General features: G+C 49.8%; 1 protein-coding gene across 2 annotated transcripts in view; it reads right to left on the bottom strand.

Annotated features, from left to right (window-relative positions):
* The window catches only part of LOC140427645 (lysozyme C-1-like), a 125,999-nt gene extending 106,656 nt beyond the window's left edge, over positions 1 to 19,343 (bottom strand). For both annotated transcript variants that reach the window (XM_072513094.1, XM_072513093.1), the window contains exons 1-2: positions 19,209 to 19,343; positions 8,600 to 8,782 (exon numbers count right to left, since the gene is read on the bottom strand). In XM_072513094.1, the coding sequence (XP_072369195.1) occupies positions 8,600 to 8,782; positions 19,209 to 19,338 (313 nt within the window). In that variant the 5' untranslated portion in view covers positions 19,339 to 19,343. The remainder of the gene's footprint in view (positions 1 to 8,599; positions 8,783 to 19,208) is intronic.
* Between the last annotated feature and the right edge of the window lie 284 nt (positions 19,344 to 19,627).

Raw genomic sequence — 19,627 nt, 5'->3', positions numbered from 1 at the left:
GTTCACTCCCTGATGCCCTGTGTCCAACGCAATGTATCCAGTTAAAATTTAGAAGAAATTTACAAGTGCCTCCAGTTGCTATGCAAGGCCCACATACAGCTGGCCAATTGACTCATTACGCCCTAGCCCTCTCTAAGCAAAATAGAATCACAGTTGGAATTGAAACTATAATACTAATCTTTAAAAATAATCTTTCTTATTGTCACAAGTAGGCTTACATTAACACTGCAACGAAGTTACTGTGAAAATCCCCGAGTCGCCACATTCTGGCGCCTGTTCGGGTACACTGAGGGAGAATTCAGAATCTCTAATTCACCTAACAGCACGTCTTTCGGGACTTGTGGGAGGAAACCGGAGTACCCGGAGGAAACCCACGCAGACACGGGGAGAACATGCAGACTCCCCGCTACACATGGAAACCACAAAGATCTTGGGAGTCAGAGGTGCAGCTGTCTATCGTCGGAGAACTGCTCGAGCATTCCTCCGAACATCAGTCCCGAGCAAATGAGGTCAACTACAAAGGAATCGGACCAGATCTATCTCTTCTTGATTGACATCAGGCACAAAATAAACAACAACAGGCTGCAGCTGGATTATAATTTTGATTCCCAAGATGGCACCGGAGTGTGGCGAGTCTCTGTGAGCTCTCCCCTACAGATCCTGTCCCCACATTACCATTATTACAGTATGTTCTCTGGAGACATGATAGAGCAATCTGCCTGGAATGTAAGCAGAACAATATTTTTCACTGTACCTCGGTACGCAAGACAATAAATAAATCAAATCAAATCAAAAACCGTTGTCCAGCGTGAATGCAAATATAAGTGATATGGATATGCCGGCGTTCGACTGGGGTGAGCACAGTACGAAGTCTTACAACACCAGGTTAAAGTCCAGCAGGTTTATTTCAAACACTAGCTTTCGGAGCACTGCTCCTTCCTCAGGTGAATGAAGAGGTATGTTCCAGAAACATATATATAGACAAATTCAAAGATGCCAAACAATGCTTGGAATGCGACCATTAGCAGGTGATTAAATCTTTACAGATCCAGAGATGGGGTAACCCCAGGTTAAAGATGTGTGAATTGTATCAAGCCGGGACAGTTGGTAGGATTTCGCAGGCCAGATGGTGGGGGATGAATGTAATGCGACATGAATCCCAGGTCCCGGTTGAGGCCTCACTCATGTGTGCGGAACTTGGCTATAAGTTTCTGCTCGGCGATTCTGCGTTGTCGCGCGTCCTGAAGGCCGCCTTGGAGAACGCTTACCCGGAGATCAGAGGCTGAATGCCCTTGACTGCTGAAGTGTTCCCCGACTGGAAGGGAACATTCCTGCCTGGTGATTGTTGCGCGATGTCCGTTCATTCGTTGTCGCAGCGTCTGCATGGTCTCGCCAATGTACCACACTTCGGGACATCCTTTCCTGCAGCGTATGAGGTAGACAACGTTGGCCGAGTCTGTAAGGTTTTCGGGCAATTCGGCCCTTTTTGGACTGCCCAAGAATAAAACCCAGAGACTGTAAACTGGACATTTGTCAGCCAAAAGAACGTAACCAGATTTCCCAGCAGGCTTGGTCCGCTGAGCTGAGTAGGGGCATAGGTATTTACAAACCCCCCCCAGGAGCTACAAGGAAGAAGGAGCCAGACAACTAGATAAGATTAAACACAGAGACAAAGGGGCATGGTAATGCTGTAAGGGGCCTGCCTGCAAGCAGGACAATGGGATGGTCATAGCCCCATGCAGATGTAAATGACTTTGCCTCCACCAGAGCAGTATCCAATCAACACCCCATCAACATAGCAGCGATCTCCAGAGCAGATGGAAGACTTTGAACTTCTTCACAAGGGAGCTCAACCTCGTTATCTCAAAAAGCAGACTGGAGGCGGACCTAGGGGAGGTACTCCTATCTTGACAGGTCTGACAGGCTCAACGGGGGCAGGACCAGCGGGAACTTTAAACCTTATGGATTCAATGCAAAAGGGGCTGGCCGAACACAGGAAAAAGCCAGGTAAAACGGATATAAAAGGGGCTGTGTTTCGATTGAGGGTCTCTTGGCTCGACCTCTCCACCTTTGACTTGACCTCTGCAGCCTGTGACCGTAAGTACCCTGCAGCAGCTTGCGAAACTCCCTTGACTTTAATAGTGGTTGAGGCTTTGGGGAAGGGGGCTTGATTTGTGTTTTGTGCTATTGCTAAAACTGTGTAACCATAAGATTTTTCGTTGTGTCCGTTATAGTACTTTCTGAATAGACTTAGTTTGTGTTAGAGTTTAAGATTTTATTATATTTTCTTCTGTTGATGATTTTGACCTGGGTTTTGCAATAAACCTTGATTTACTGATAATTGGAGTCGTTTAAATTCTTCAATCTCTCACCAGCGATCTCTGACCAAGTCATTGTTAAAATATTCCTCACCTTAATTCCGGGTTCAAGAATCAAGGGTCATCTTGAGCGATTCACTCAGGACAGACTGCTGGTTAGGTAATAAACAGCAGTGTCCTATTCTCTCTCTTGGGAAAGCTACTCCAGCGAAGTAGGAACCGGGTGGGTGTTGCACCACCGGCAAGAGAGAGAATCACCTGGGTATTGGTAGGGGTCTGGAGATCTGTGTGATATAAGCCTCAGGCTGCCGGTTAGGGATAAACGGCAGGCTTGATTCAGTGCTCTCTTCAGTGGAAGTGTCCCAGTGCGGCATCCCCTGGCCTCTGAAGTTTCAGTGCCAGCTGGAGAGAGACACACACAGATACTCAAACCCCAGATATCGGCCCAGTAGTGGAGTAGCAGAGATGGCACCCTCTACAAGTCGCACGAGTATGTACCGCGTACCTGGTGGGTGGTGTTCTCACGTGTAATAGTGGTATCCATGTCGATGATCTGGCACGTCTTGCAGAGATTGCCATGGCAGGGTTGTGTGGTGTCGTGGTCACTGTTCTGAAGACTGGGTAGTTTGCTGCAAACAATGGTTTGTTTGAGGTTGCGCGGTTGTTTGAAGGCAAGTAGTGGGGGTGTGGGGATGACCTTGGCAAGATGTTCATCGTCATCAACGACGTGTTGAAGGCTGTGAAGAAGATGACGTAGTTTCTCCGCTCCGGGGAAGTACTGGACGACGAAGGGTATTCTGTCGGTTGTGTCCCATGTTTGTCTTCTGAGGAGGTTGGTGCGGTTTTTCGCTGTGGCGCGTTGGAACTGTCGATCGATGAGTCGAGTGCCATATCCCGTTCATACGAGGGCATCTTTCAACGTCTGTAGATGTCTGTTACGCTCCTCCTCGTCTGAGCAGATCCTGTGTATACGGAGCGCTTGTCCACAGGGGATGGCTTCTTTAATGTGTTTAGGGTGGAAGCTGGAGAAGTGGAGCATCGTGAGGTTATCCGTGGGTTTGCGGTAAAGCGAAGTGCTGAGGTGACCGTCCTTGATGGAGACGAGTGTGTCCAAGAATGCAACTGATTTTGGAGAGTAGTCCATGGTGAGTCTGATGGTTGGATGGAACTTATTAATGTCATCGTGTAGTCGTTTCAGTGATTCTTCGCCGTGGGTCCAAAGGGAAAAAATGTCATTGATGTATCTGGTGTATAACGTCGGTTGAAGGTCCTGAGCAGTGAGTAGGTCCTGTTCAAACTTGTGCATGAAGATGTTGGCGTATTGGGGTGCGAATTTGGTCCCCATGGCTGTTCCGTGCGTCTGGATGAAGAACTTGTTGTCGGAGGTGAAGACGTTGTGATCCAGAATGAAGCGGATGAGTTGCAGAATTGCGTCTGGAGATTGGCAGAGGCCAACAGCGAACCCCAGCAGACTATCAATGAACCGGAACAGCAGACCGAGAGATCTGTGGTGCGGCAACCGAAGAGGAAAGAGTCGAATTGGACCCCTCCGGAAGGCCGCTGCCTTAGACTCGACATGTATGCTCAAGCCGTCAGGAGTCGCGTCAATGCCAGATTCATCAGTCGCATTCACAAGACAGCCCCGAACGTCAGCCAAGCACAACGCAGTGCCATCCGCGCTCTCAAGACCAACTGCAGCATCGTCATCAAACCAGCAGACAAAGGAGGGGCCACTGTCGTACTGAACAGAACGGACTACTGCAAAGAAGTATACCGACAACTGAACAACCAAGAACACTACAGACAGTTACCCGCAGATCCGACCAAGGAACACATCCGCCAACTTAACAGACTGATCAAGACCTTGGATCCAGATCTTCAGAGCACCCTACGTGCTCTCATCCCACATACTCCCCACATTGGAGATCTCTACTGCCTCCCGAAAATACATAAGGCCAACACACCAGGCCGCCCTATCGTTTCAGGCAATGGGACCCTGTGTGAGAACCTCTCTGGCTACATCGAGGGCATCTTGAAACCCATCGTACAAGGTACGCCCAGCTTCTGTCGCGACACGACGGACTTCCTACAGAAACTCAGCACCCATGGACCAGTTGAACCAGGAACATTCCTCGTCACAATGGACGTCTCGGCACTCGACACCAGCATCCCCCATGACGACGGCATTGCTGCAATAGCCTCAGTACTCAACACTGACAACTGCCAATCTCCAGACGCAATTCTGCAACTCATCCGCTTCATTCTGGATCACAACGTCTTCACCTCCGACAACAAGTTCTTCATCCAGACGCACGGAACAGCCATGGGGACCAAATTCGCACCCCAATACGCCAACATCTTCATGCACAAGTTTGAACAGGACCTACTCACCGCACAGGACCTTCAAACGACGTTATACACCAGATACATCGATGACATTTTTTTCCTTTGGACCCTCGGCGAAGAATCACTGAAACGACTACACGATGACATTAATAAGTTCCATCCAACCATCCGACTCACCATGGACTACTCTCCAAAATCAGTTGCATTCTTGGACACACTCGTCTCCATCAAGGACGGTCAACTCAGCACTTCGCTTTACCGCAAACCCACGGATAACCTCACGATGCTCCACTTCTCCAGCTTCCACCCTAAACACATTAAAGAAGCCATCCCCTATGGACAAGCGTTCCGTATACACAGGATCTGCTCAGACGAGGAGGAGCGTAACAGATATCTACAGACGTTGAAAGATGCCCTCGTACGAACGGGATATGGCACTCGACTCATCGATCGACAGTTCCAACGCGCCACAGCGAAAAACCGCACCAACCTCCTCAGAAGACAAACATGGGACACAACCGACAGAATACCCTTCGTCGCCCAGTACTTCCCCGGAGCGGAGAAACTACGTCATCTTCTTCACAGCCTTCAACACGTCATTGATGACGATGAACATCTTGCCAAGGTCATCCCCACACCCCCACTACTTGCCTTCAAACAACCGCGCAACCTCAAACGAACCATTGTTTGCAGCAAATTACCCAGTCTTCAGAACAGTGACCACGACACCACACAACCCTGTCATGGCAATCTCTGCAAGATGTGCCAGATCATCGACATGGATACCACTATTACACGTGAGAACACCACCCACCAGGTACGCGGTACATACTCGTGCGACTCGGCCAACGTTGTCTACCTCATACGCTGCAGGAAAGGATGTCCCGAAGCGTGGTACATTGGCGAGACCATGCAGACGCTGCGACAACGAATGAACGGACATCGCGCAACAATCACCAGGCAGGAATGTTCCCTTCCAGTCGGGGAACACTTCAGCAGTCAAGGGCATTCAGCCTCTGATCTCCGGGTAAGCGTTCTCCAAGGCGGCCTTCAGGACCCGCGACAACGCAGAATCGCCGAGCAGAAACTTATAGCCAAGTTCCGCACACATGAGTGCGGCCTCAACCGGGACCTGGGATTCATGTCACATTACATTCATCCCCCACCATCTGGCCTGCAAAATCCTACCAACTGTCCTGGCTTGATACAATTCACACCTCTTTAACCTGGGGTTACCCCATCTCTGGATCTGTAAAGATTTAATCACCTGCTAATGCTCGCATTCCTAGCATTGTTTGGCATCTTTGAATTTGTCTGTATATATGTTTCTGGAACATACCTCTTCATTCACCTGAGGAAGGAGCAGTGCTCCGAAAGCTAGTGACTTCGAAACAAACCTGTTGGACTTTAACCTGTTGTTGTAAGACTTCTTACTGTGCAAATATAAGTCTTATCCTTCCCCACACAGAAGCATTAAATTAAACACACTTAAAACTATAGCTTGCTTCCAGTGTTTATCCATATCAATATAAATCTCTTAAAACTATCTTTGTTTTCCTAACATTGCTTACACAAGCCAGAACCTATGGAATTGGCAATAGCCAATGAGACACCAGCTTCATGTATGTGCATGCACAGTGAAATGAAATGAAATGAAAATCGCTTATTGTCACAGGTAGGCTTCAAATGAAGTTACTGTGAAAAGCCCCTAGTCGCCACATTCCGGCGCCTGTTTGGGGAGTCTTGTACGGGAATTGAACCGTGCTGCTGGCCTGCCTTGGTCTGCTTTAAAAGCCAGCGATTTAGCCCTGTGCTAAACCAGCCCCGGGGCGCACGCGGGGGTGCACAATGATTTGTGTGCATGTGAGTGAGTGAGAGCCTCAGAACGGAGCGAGGTCGACACACAGGCACCCTTCTCTTCCTCCTCCTCGCTAATTCCCCACAAACCTAGCCACGAAGCAGGCAGGACAAGGAGGATAACCCAGATGACAGGGCAACCTGCTTCTGACCCCTCCACTTTCGTATCAATTCTACGTAGCTCAGCTCGGAATGTTCATCACCAGCATCATAAACAAGGTCAATGTCAGTGAAACCCAGCTTCTGATCTCAATCCAGGTTCCCACTCTCTTTCCCGGTGACTAGCCCTTGGGGTCAAGTCTGTCTCCCTCTTGCTCTGCTTCTTAAGTGAAAAGGCAAAAGCTGTGCTCCTGGTTAACTCTGCTGTTTGGCACATCTTAATGGTCATTCTTCTGAATCACATTTTTTGGAATTATCAATTTATTGCTTTGTCATCGACTTTTTTTTCTGAAGTCATGTTTAATGTGTCAAATCGTATCTTTCTGAAATTTGCTGATTGCTGCCTTGAATAAGAGAAAAATTAACATGTGGTCCCTCCTGGACAAAGGTTGGACCCCACTATTATAATCCATTTTAGTGAAGTCAAGAAGATATTCTGTTTCGTAATGCTTGTGGCAGTGGCATTAGTGCTATATGCCATCAATACAAAAGACAGCAACTTTCAGGTCTAGCGTTTTAATCCTTACACACTTCACAAACTTTCCTAATCATTATCATAGAATTTACAATGCTGAAGGAGGCCATTCGCCCCATCGAGTCTGCACCGACCCTTGGAAAGAGCACCCTATTGAAGTCTACACCTCCATCCTATCCCCGTAACCCAGTAACCCCAAGTAACTATTTTTTGATACTGAGGGCAATTTAGCATGGCCAATCCTGCACATCTTTGGACCCTCCCTCCCATATCAGAGACTCCTGTCTGGAGATAAAATCAGTCCGGGCAGAAACAGCAAATTTTCCGTCCGGTGCGGTGCACCCCCGGGATTCTCTGTCTCACCAGCCGGTCAATGGTGTTTCCCATTGTGGGCAGCCCCACGCCATCGGGAAATCGCCGGGCTGCCGACAGCGGAGAATCCAGCCCTATTGTTTATTTACTCACCTGTCCTTTACACCTGCTGCTTCAACAGAGGTGTAAAAAGCAGCAGCTGCTGCTTCATCGAAAGCCAAAACCACATCACAAGACTTTAAACCGCCTCAGATCTTTTCATCTGCCAGGCCTCCATACACTTTCAAAGAGAAAAAGCTTTTAGTAGGATGAAATTGACAGGGTAATAATAGCTTCCAGGCAGCTAGGTGTCCGGATTGTTTATTTTCATTTCCCTTCAGGCTTGAATGCATCACTTTGAACCTATCCTCAAAGGTTATAGACATCTATGAGTTAAGTGCTTTCACTTCCTCTTTTTCTCAATGGAAAGCACTTAACTGTTTTTGAAGCGGTCAGGAGCTGTTAATCGTTAGCGAGGTGTTTATATCTATTCTGCCAGTGCAAACCAAAAGTGATTCAGCTCCGGCAAGAGAAAATAATGTCCCAAACAGAGAATTGAGCCCAAGATATGAAAGGGAGCACTCCTTCAGTACTGCCTTGGATAGAAGGCAGAGGAGGATTTGAACCTGGAACTTACTGACTCAGAAGCAACAGTACAATCCACTGAGCCATCATTGATAAAGATCTGCTCTGAATTCCCGAGAGTCCTGACACATCTTGATTTGGCCCCAGGAGAAGTAAAGGGACACGAAAGACCTCAAACGTATTGGGGAACTCTTGGATGGAAGGAAAAATAGCACGGGGAGTGTCGCGTTGAGCGTTTCAGGTTTAAAGATTAAGTGTTAAGTTAGTAATACTTGCTTTGTTCAATTCTTGTACAGTGAAAGCTTTTGCTTAAAACATAAACATGAAGTCTTGTAGCTTATTTCTTACTGGGAGTTTGACTTTTGTTTTGAAAGTTGCGGGTCTCCACCAAAATCATAAAGTAGGGGGAAAAGTCCTCCTGGAAAATTCACTGCTCACCCCACGCCAGAGATTAAAACCCGTCCAGGATTTTGTGTGGAGTATTTTAATGATGCGCTGAATTATTTACCTCTGCACCTCTTTTTACACCCATTTTTTAACTTTCTGGTGTTCTGGGTCCGGCCATCTTCACACCACCTGATGCTGTTGATCTGGAAGATTCCGTAGTCTGAAGACAGAGTCTTTCCACCTCTCCTGTTACGTCCGACGACTCTTGTATCATAATTGCTTTCATGTTGAACCAAACACACCCCTAAAATGAAGGCAAATCACACCCTTGTGTTAGACATTTCCTCTAGTACCCCCTCTCCCCCTGCCCCAACAACCCCCCTTCTCAAACCCCACCACCCAGCCTCATATAGATCCCCCATGTGCAATCTCCTCAGCAAGGACCAGCTCCAAGAGTGGCATGGTGGTGCAGTTCACTGCTGCCTCACAGCTCCAGGGACATGGGTTCAGTTCCGGCCTCGGATGGCTCTCTGTGTGGATTTTGTATGTGATGCACGATCAATTGCACAGAGCCGAGAGTTGGATACAACTGGGGCTTTATTACTCGAAGATGTGTGGCCTCCTACAGCAGCTGGCGAAATGGCTGCTGCATGGGGAGCACACATATTTATACTCCGCCTACTGGGCGGAACCAGCAGGCAGGGACTACCCCCGTACCTGTAGTACAGGTCTTACCACACATCTCCTAATATATGCAACAGTGGTGATTACCACATTCACCCCCTGTTAAAATTGAGTCTGGCGGGGGTGGTGGAGAACTATGTACAGAGCAAGTTTAATATACAGAAGCGAAAAAAATATTTCTTTCTGAAGTCCAATACAAGGTGGTTTGATAGTCCTGAACCAATTATAGATTTAGCCGGTCTGCGGTCTTGATGTGGCGTTGGGAGCGACGCAATGGTGGCGGCGATTCCAGTGTTGGCCTGGTCCTCGGTGATGAGCATGCCGAAATCCTCTTCATCCTCGGGCGTGGGCAGGGGGAGGACGAATGGTCCTGGGGGAGTTGCGGCTGGGTGCGCCGGGGGCGGAGGGGGGGGGGTGGAGCTGGGCCAGAGGTGTGTGTGTATGTGTGTGTAACCTGCTGGTGCCAGGTCCCTGAGGGAGACAGTATCCTGGCGGCCGTCGGGGTACGCTACGTAGGCATGCTGGGGGTTAGCGTGGAGTAACTGCACCCTTTCAACCAAACTGCACCCTTTCAACCAGCCTTGTGGAGTCTGACGTGCCTACGGAGGAGTACCGTTCCTGGGGCTGCGAGCCAAGTCGGGAGCGACACCCCGAATGTGGACTTCCTGGGGAAGGCAAAGAGTCGTTCATGGGGTGTGTTGTTAGTGGCGGTGCATAGTAGTGACCAAATGGAGTGGAGTGCAGCAGGGAGGACCTCCTGCCAGTGGGAGGCCGGGAGATTTCTGGACCGTAGGGCCAGTTGGACGGCCCTCCAAGCCGTCCCATTCTCCCTCTCCACCTGCCCGTTTCCCCGGGGGCTATAGCTGGTCGTCCTGCTGGAGGCGATACCCCTGCTGAGCAGGAACTGACGCAGCTCATCGCTCATGAATGAGGATCCCCTGTCACTGGGGATGTAGGCGGAGAAGATTGTGTTGAGGGCCTTGATGACAGTGGCAGACGTCATATCGGGGCATGGGATGGCGAAGGGGAATCTGGAGTATTCATCGACCACACTGAGGAAATACGTCTTACGTAAGGGGCGGGAGGCCTTCACCAGGCGTGCGCGGTCTGGCTGGTAGAAGTGCAGTTTGCACTCCGCACAGACCTGGCATCCCTGGTGATAGCCCTGACTTCCTCGACGGAGTAGGGCAGATTGCGGGCCTTTATGAAATGGTACAACCGTGTGACTCCTGGGTGACAAAGGTTATCGTGCAGGGTCCGGAGTCGGGCCACCTGTGCGCATGCACATGTACCGCGGGATAGGGCATCTGGGGGCTCGTTGAGCTTGCCGGGGCGATACAAAATCTTGTAGTTATAGGAGGAGAGCTCGATCCTCCACCTAAAGATTTTATTATTTGTGATCTTGCCCCGCTGTGTGTTATTGAACATGAAGGCTACCGCCCGTTGGTCACTGAGGAGAGTGAATCTCCTGCTGGCCAGGTAATGCCTCCAATGCCGCACAGCTTCAACGATGGCTTGGGCCTCTTTTGCGACGGAGGAGTGCCGAATTTCGGAGGCATGAAGGGTGCGGGAAAAGAATGCCACGGGCCTGCCTGCCTGATTGAGCGTGGAGGCTAGGGCAATGTCTGAAGCGTCGCTCTCCACTTGAAAGGGCAGCGTCTCGTCTACTGCGTGCATCGCGGCCTTGGCGATATCGGCTCTAATACGGTTGAAGACATGTTGAGGCTCGGCCGTCAGGGGAAAAGGGTGGACTGGATGAGTGGGCGGGCCTTGTTCGCATAGTTTGGGACCCACTGTGCGTAGTATAAAAAGAACCCCAGGCAGCGTTTGAGGGCCTTGGGTTAGTGGGGAAGGGGGAGCTCCATGAGGGGCGCATGCTGTCGGGATCGGGCCCCAGAACTCCGATCTGTACCACATAGCCGAGGATGGCTAAGAGGTTTGTGCTGAATACGTTCTTTTCCTTGTTATAGGTAAGGTTTAGGAGAGTGGCGGTGTGGAGAAAATTGGCACGGTTGGCATCGTGGTCCTGCTGATCGTGGCCGCAGATGGTGACATTGTCTAGGTACGGGAAGGTGGCCCGCAACCCGTACTGGTCGACCATTCGATCCATCTCCCTTTGGAAGACCGAGACCCCGTTGGTGACGCTGAAGGGAACCCTGAGAAAATGGTAGAGGCGGCCATCTGCCTCAAAGGCAGTGTATGGACGGTCCGACTTCCGGATGGAGAGCTGGTGGTAGGCGGATTTCAGGTCAATTGTTGAGAAGACCCGGTACTGCGCAATCTGCGTCAAGCTGCGTGTACCGATTGATGGTCTGGCTGTAGACCATCCTGTGTTTCTCCCCAGTTTTAACCACTACCACTTGGGCTCTCCAGGGGCTGTTGCTGGCCTCGATAATACCCTCCTTAAGCAGCCGCTGGACTTCGGACCTGATGAAGGTCTTGTCCTGGGTGCTGTACCGTCTGCTCCTAGTGGCAACGGGCTTGCAATCCGCAGTTAGATTGGCAAAAAGGGGGGGGGGATCGACCTTGAGGGCCGCGAGGCCGCAAGCGGTAAGGGGGGGGTAAGGGCCCGCCGAATTTGATGGTGAGGCTCTGGAGATTGCACTGGACGTCCAGGCCTAATAGGAATGCACTGCAGAGATTAGGAAGGACATAGAGGCGGAAGTTACTAAATTCTACGCCCTGGACCGTGAGGGTGACTGTACAAAAGCCTCGGATCGGGATGGAGTGGGATCCGGAGGCTAGGGAGATCCTTTGATTGGTAGGATGGACCGTGAGGGAGCAGCGCCTTACCATATCTGGGTGTACAAAGCTTTTGGTGCTCCCGGAGTCCAGCAGGCACGAGGTCGCATGGCCGTTGATTTTCACCGTCGTCGACGCGGTGGCCAGGTTGTGCGGACGAGATTGGTCCAGAGTCATCGAAGCGAGCTACGGGTAGCCGTCGGATGCTTCGGGTGGCGAGCGTGTGCGGTTCCGATCTCGGGATGTCCGGAGACCCTGTGGGGGACAAGATGGTGGCGCCCATGGGGCGCACGTGGCCGAAGGGCGACAAGGTGGCGGCACCCATTGGTCGTACATGGCCCCGGGAGGAGAAGATGGTGGCTCCCATTGTGCGTCTGGCATGGGGGAGGGGGCGATAGCGGGTGCAATCGCAGCGACTGCGCGGGCCTGGCACACAGCCGCAAAGTGGCCCTTTTTACTGCAGGTTTTACAAACTGCAGTGCAGGCCGGGCAGTGTTGGCGGGGGTGCTTCTGCTGACCGCAGAAGTAGCTGCGGGGATCCCTGGCGTGCCGGATCGGCGTGCGGCGCAGGCGTATTGGGAAGGCAGGGCCCCGGCTGAGGAAGTCATCAGCGGGGTCCAGGAGAGGTAGGAAGGGGTAGAAGGGTGGGCAGCGTGGCGGGAGAGGTATGATTGTACATTACGGGATGCGACCGTCATGGAGAGCGCCAAGGTTTTTGTCTCCGCCAGTTGGAGCGTGGCCCCTTCCAGTAATCGTTCTCGGATGCGGTCCGACGCAATCCCCGTCACGAAGGCATCGCGCATGAGGAGGTTCGCGTGTTCGGCGGCCGTAATGGCCTGACAGTCACAGTCACGGACGAGTGGAATTAGTGCCCGCCAGAAGTCTTCGATGGACTCACCAGGTAGTTGCGAGCGGGTGGCGAGTACATGTCTGGCAAAGAGCGTGTTCGCCTTCTGCACGCAGTGTTCTTTGAGGAGTTCCATTGCTTTTGCGTAATTCGTGGCGTCTTGGATCAACGGGAACACGCTGGAGCTCAGTCTGGAGTACAGGACGTTTATATTCTGAGCTCAGTTGGCGCGGGGTCCGCAGCGTTGATGTAGGCCTCAAAACATGTTAGCTGATGTGTTGGGTGTTCTGGATCACATACAGGTCACCAACACTTGAAATAGTGCAACACTATTTTATTAAATCATTAACTGTTTAAACTTACTTAGACTGTGGGTTAATACAATACTAGCTTTAACTAAAGACCTTTGCCTTGTCCTAACCAGTCGATGCACTCAGCACATGGTGAATGTCTGTGTTGCAGGCTGTGAACTCTGTCCTCCTCGCTAGCTGCAACTTGAATCAGCGGGAACTCTGATGCCCCCTGTCTTTATAGTGTGTGTGCTCTCACTGGTGATTGGCTGCGGTGTTGTGTGTGTTGATTGGTCCCACTGTGTGTCCATCAGTGTGTGTCTGCACCATGATATACTGGTGTATATTATGACACTGGCCAGTGAGTAAAGTCTTTTCGGCGTTGAGCGAGTGCCGATCCAATTGCAGGCGATCGGGCTTAATTCTGATATCCATTCTGTGGAAAATCTGACTGTAATAAATTGATGCGCAATCAATTGCACAAAGACTAAAGTTGGGGACAACTGTGACTTTATTGCAGTCAGATGCGTGGCCTCCTGCTGCAGCTGGCGAAATGGCAGGGCACTGGAGGTCATGCATATTTATACGGTTCTTAGTGGGCGGAGCCAGCCGGCAGGGGCTACCAGCGAACCTGTAGCGCAGGTCCTACCTTACATCCCCTAATACAGTGGTTCACCACAGGCCGCACGTGGTGGGGATTGAAAAAGATGGCGGCGCCCATGGGCCGCATGTGGTCCGAGAAGGGGAAGATGGCGGCGCCCACTGGCCGCGCGTGGTCTGAGGGGGAGAGGATGGCGGCGCCCACTGGCCGCGCGTGGTCTGAGGGGGAGAAGATGGCGGCGCCCACTGGCCATGTGTGGTCTGAGGGGGAGAAGATGGCGGCGCCCACTGGCCGTGCATGGTCCAGGGAGGTGAAGGTGGAGGCGCCCATTGTCCGTACGCGAGGGGGGTCGGGGCAATAGCGGTGACTGAGCAGGCCTGGCACACCGCAGCGCAGTGCCCCTTCTTGCCACAGGCCTTGCAAAGGGCGATGCGGGCCGGGCAGCGTTGGCGGGGCTGTTTCTGTTGCCCGCAGAAGTAACATCGGGGGCCCCCTGGCTGGCGCATGGCACAGGCGTATTGACTGGGTGAGGCCTCCTGTGGGGTGGCCGTCTGCGGAGTCCACGATGTGTAGGAGGGGTGGGCTGCGCAGCTGGGGGTGTTGGCCTGAATATTGCGCGAGGCGACTGTTATCGATAGCGCCAGTTTTTTTGTTGCTGCGAGTTCGAGCGTGGCCCCTTCTAAAAGTCGCTGGCGTATGAGGTCTGACCCTATCCCCGTAACAAAGGCGTCCCACATGAGGAGGTTTGAATGTTCCGTGGCCGTGACAGCCTGACAGTCACAGTCTCTGACCAGGGGAATTAAAGCACGCCAGAAATCTTCTACGGACTCACCAGGGAGTTGACTGCGAGTAGAGAGTACGTGTCTGGCGAAGAGCGTGTTCGTCTGCTGGGCGTAATTCTCTTTCAGTAGCGCCATGGCTTCATCGTAGTCCTGGATAAGAGGAAAGACGTTAGAGCTCAGCCGTGAGTAGAGTATCTAGATCTTCTGAGCTTCCGGGATTGGGTCTGATGTAAGTTTCGAAACAGGCTAGCCAGTGTTGAAAGTCCTTTTTGGCGTCGCTTTATTGCGGATCCAGCTGCAGGCGATCCGGCTTGATCCGGAGGTCCATCTTCTGAAAATCTTAGTGTAATAAATTGATGTGCGATCAATTGCACAGAGACGAGAGTTGAATACAACTGAGGCTTTATTACTCTAAGATGTGTGGCCTCCTACAGCAGCTGGGGAAATGGCTGCTGTATAGGGAGCACACATATTTATACTCCGCCTACTGGGCGGAGCCAGCAGGCAGGGACTACCCCCGTACCTGTAGTAAAGGGCCTCACCACACTTCTCCTAATATATACAACAGTGGGTTAGAACATAAGAACTAGGAGCAGGAGTCGGCCATCTGGCCCCTCGAGCCTGCTCCACCATTCAATGAGATCATGACTGATCTTTTGTGGACTCAGCTCCACTTTCCGGCCCGAACACCATAACCCTTAATCCTTTTATTCTTCAAAAAACTATCTATCTTTATCTTAAAAACATTTAATGAAGGAGCCTCTATTGCTTCACTGGGCAAGGAATTCCATAGATTCACAACCCTTTGGGTGAAGACGTTTCTCCTAAACTCAGTCCTAAATCTACTTCCCCTTATTTTGAGGCTATGCCCCCCAGTTCTGCTTTCACCCGCCAGTGGAAACAACCTGCCCGCATCTATCCTGTCTATTCCCTTCATAATCTTATATGTTTCTATAAGATCCCCCCTCATCCTTCTAAATTCCAACGAGTACAGTCCCAGTCTACTCAACCTCTCCTCGTAATCCAGCCCCTTCAGCTCTGGGATTAACCTAGTGAATCTCCTCTGCACACCCTCCAGTGCCAGTACGTCCTTTCTCAAGTAAGGAGACCAAAACTGAACACAATACTCCAGGTGTGGCCTCACTAACACCTTATACAATTGCAGCAGAACCTCTCTAGTCTTAAACTCCATCCCTCTAGCAATGAAGGACAAAATTCCATTTGCCTTCTTAATCACCCATTGCACCTGTAAACCAACTTTTTGCGACTCATGCACTAGCACACCCAGGTCTCTCTGCACAGCAGCATGTTTTAATATTTTATCATTTAAATAATAATCCCTTTTGTTGTTATTCCTACCAAAATGGATAACCTCACATTTGTCAACATTGTATTCCATCTGCCAGACCCTAGCCCATTCACTTAGCCTATCCAAATCCCTCTGCAGACTTCCAGTATCCTCTGCACTTTTTGCTTTACCACTTATCTTCGTGTCGTCTGCAAACTTGGACACATTGCCCTTGGTCCCCAACTCCAAATCATCTATGTAAATTGTGAACAGTTGTGGGCCCAACACTGATCCCTGAGGGACACCTCTAGCTACTGATTGCCAACCAGAGAACCACCCATTAATCCCCACTCTTTGCTTTCTATTAATTAACCAATCCTCTATCCATGCTGCTACTTTCCCCTTAATGCCATGCATCTTTATCTTATGCAGCAACCTTTTGTGTGGCACCTTGTCAAAGGCTTTCTGGAAATCCAGATATACCACGTCCATTGGCTCCCTGTTATCTACCGCACTGTTAATGTCCTCAAAAAATTCCACTCAATTAGTTAGGCATGACCTGCCTTTTATGAACCCATGCTGCGTCTGCCCAATGGGACAATTTCCATCCAGATGCCTCGCTATTTCTTCCTTGATGATAGATTCCAGCATCTTCCCTCCTACCAAAGTTAAGCTCACTGGCCTATAATTACCCGCTTTCTGCCAACCTCCTTTTTTAAACAGTGGTGTCACGATTGCTAATTTCCAATCCGCCGGGACCACCCCAGAGTCTAGTGAATTTTGGTAAATTATCACTAGTGCATTTGCAATTTCCCTAGCCATCTCTTTTAGCACTCTGGGGTGCATTCCATCAGGTCCAGGAGACTTGTCTACCTTTAGCCCCATTAGCTTGCCCACCACTACCTCCTTGGTGATAACAATCCTCTCAAGGTCCTCACCTGTCATAGCCTCATTTCCATCAGTCACTGGCATGTTATTTGAGTCTTCCACTGTGAAGACCGACCCAAAAAACCTGTTCAGTTCCTCAGCCATTTCCTCATCTCCCATTATTAAATCTCCCTTCTCATCCTCTCAAGGACCAATATTTACCTTAGCCATTCTTTTTTGTTTTTATGTATTTGTAGAAACTTTTACTATCTGTTTTAATATTTTTTGAGCAAGCTTACTCTCATAATCTATCTTACTCTTCTTTATAGCTTTTTTAGTAGCTTTCTGTTTTCCCCTAAAGATTTCCCAGTCCTCTCGTCTCCCACTGATCTTTGCTACTTTGTATGTTTTTTCCTTCAATTTGATACTCTCCCTTATTTCCTTTGATATCCACGGTCGATTTTCCCTCTTTTTACCGTCCTTCCTTTTTGTTGGTATAAACCTTTGCTGAGCACTGTGAAAAATCACTTGGAAGGTTTTCCACTGTTCCTCAACTGTTTCACCATAAAATCTTTGCTCCCAGTCTACCATAGCTAGTTTTTCTCTCATCCCATTTTAATCTCCTTTGTTTAAGCACAAAACACTAGTGCTTGATTTTACTTTCTCACCCTCCATCTGTATTTTAAATTCCACCATATTGTGATCGCTCCTTCCGAGAGGATCCGTAACTATGAAATCCTGAATCAATCCTGTCTCATTACACAGGACCAGATCTAGGACCGCTTGTTCCCTTGTAGGTTCCATTACATACTGTTCTAGTTGTCGCTGTGTGTTTCCTCCGGGTGCTCCAGTTTCCTCTCACAGTCCAAAGATGTGCGGGTTAGGTGGATTGGCCATGATAAATTGCCCCTTAGTGTCCGAAGGTTAGGTGGGGTTATGGAATTACTGGGGTGGGGGAGTGGGCCTAGGTAGGGTGCTCGTTCGGAAGGGTCAGTGCAGACTCGATGGGTCGAATGGCCTCCATCTACACTGTAGGGATTCTATGATTTACCATCTCTCTTCTTAATAATCTGAGAATTAATACTGAGGCAGGGTTGGATTAACAGGAATGTGCTCCACAGCAATGAATAATATGAAGTCAAATACAATACACTCTCTGACACAGTCAGTAACATTGTTTTGTGAACAATAACTATGGAAATGTGTGGTTTTTCTTTCCAACATTTTTAATCAGGCAGCGTTTGCTGCTGATGCATCCGGCCAACGACTTCCTTGATTTTGTGCGAATGAACATGCAGGTGCCCAAGCACAAACGGGCGTCGATGGCCATCCTCCATTGATGGGAGACACAGTGGTCGCCTCGAACTTCGGGCTCTGCAGACACGACACACCAGCTTCCTTGTGTGGCGCAACTTGAGCTGCACAAGTTTTGTTTTTGAAAATGGCGCTCCGTGCTCACAGCTCTTTGGTTCCAGAAACTTCTGTAGATTGTTTACCCTTCTCTCGCTCCACGCCCCGGCTTAGCTAATCAACTACAGTGCCGTCAGCAGTGAACAGACTCACGTAGTCAAGCACTGAACACCTTAACACTACACACGTCGATGCGCCTCAGCTCCACACCAAGCAGTGCACTTAATAAGTAAAGCTATTGTCATAATATACACCAGTATATCAAGGTGCAGACACACACTGATGGACACACAGTGGGACCAATCAACATACACAACACCGCAGCCAATCACCAGTTAGAGCACACGCACTATAAGGACAGGGGGCATCAGAGTTCCCGCTCATTCGAGTTGCAGCTAGCTAGGAGCACAGAGCTCACAGCCTGCAACACAGACATTCACCATGTGCTGAGTGCATCGACTGGTTAGGACAAAGCAAAGGTCTTTAGTTAAAGCTACTATCGTGTTAACCCACAGGCAGAGCATGTTAAATAATTAATGATTCAGTAAAATAGTGTTGCACTATTTCGAGTGTTGGTGACCTGTATGTGGCTTTGGAGCGGGTGCAGAGGAGATTTACCAGGATGTTGCCTGGTATGGAGGGAAAATCTTATGAGGAAAGGCTGATGGACTTGAGGTTGTTTTCGTTGGAGAGAAGAAGGTTAAGAGGAGACTTAATAGAGGCATACAAAATGATCAGGGGGTTGGATAGGGTGGACAGTGAGAGCCTTCTCCCGCGGATGGATATGGCTGGCACGAGGGGACATAACTTTAAACTGAGGGGTAATAGATATAGGACAGAGGTCAGAGGTAGGTTCTTTACGCAAAGAGTAGTGAGGCCGTGGAATGCCCTACCTGCTACAGTAGTGAACTCGCCAACATTGAGGGCATTTAAAAGTTTATTGGATAAACATATGGATGATAATGGCATAGTGTAGGTTAGATGGCTTTTGTTTCGGTGCAACATCGTGGGCCGAAGGGCCTGTACTGCGCTGTATTGTTCTATGTTCTATGTTCTATGTTCCACGGATCCAGAACACCCAACACAACAGCTATCAAGTTACACGACAAAAGGTGCACTGGAAACCAAATCGGGTGTCCAGGATATAGTCGGAAAAAGTCAAGCTTCGAGGCAACGATCGTCAGCTACGATCTATTAGTGTACAGAATATGAGACTCACAGTTTGCCAGATTGTAACCACGATATCCATCCAATCCATTCTTATGTAAAAGTTCAGCAAGCTCGCATTTCTGATAGACGTACGGACCTGTCCCTGTGAGCAGGGCACTGAGAATGAGAAAGGTTTTCATTTTCCTGATCACTGCACGACTTGCAGTTATTCCTTTTGGCTTTGGGTCAGGAGTCTGGGCCCTAACCCCTCCCCCCCCCCCCCCCCCCCCTTCCCCACCCCACCCAACACACACACACACACACACACACAACTCTATCATTATTGTGCACATCAAATAACTTGAATGAAAACACAAAGAGCCTCTGACCAGTCTTAGAATTTTGGCTCCAATTCATCAAAAGGATGAGATTTCCAGGAACATTTTAAAATATTATCTCAAACCGGGGAGCTCTGCAATCCTCCTTTCC

Source organism: Scyliorhinus torazame, chromosome 8, assembly GCF_047496885.1.
Source record: "Scyliorhinus torazame isolate Kashiwa2021f chromosome 8, sScyTor2.1, whole genome shotgun sequence".
Classification (NCBI taxonomy): domain Eukaryota; kingdom Metazoa; phylum Chordata; class Chondrichthyes; order Carcharhiniformes; family Scyliorhinidae; genus Scyliorhinus; species Scyliorhinus torazame.
This window is presented reverse-complemented; position numbering and strand designations above follow the sequence as displayed.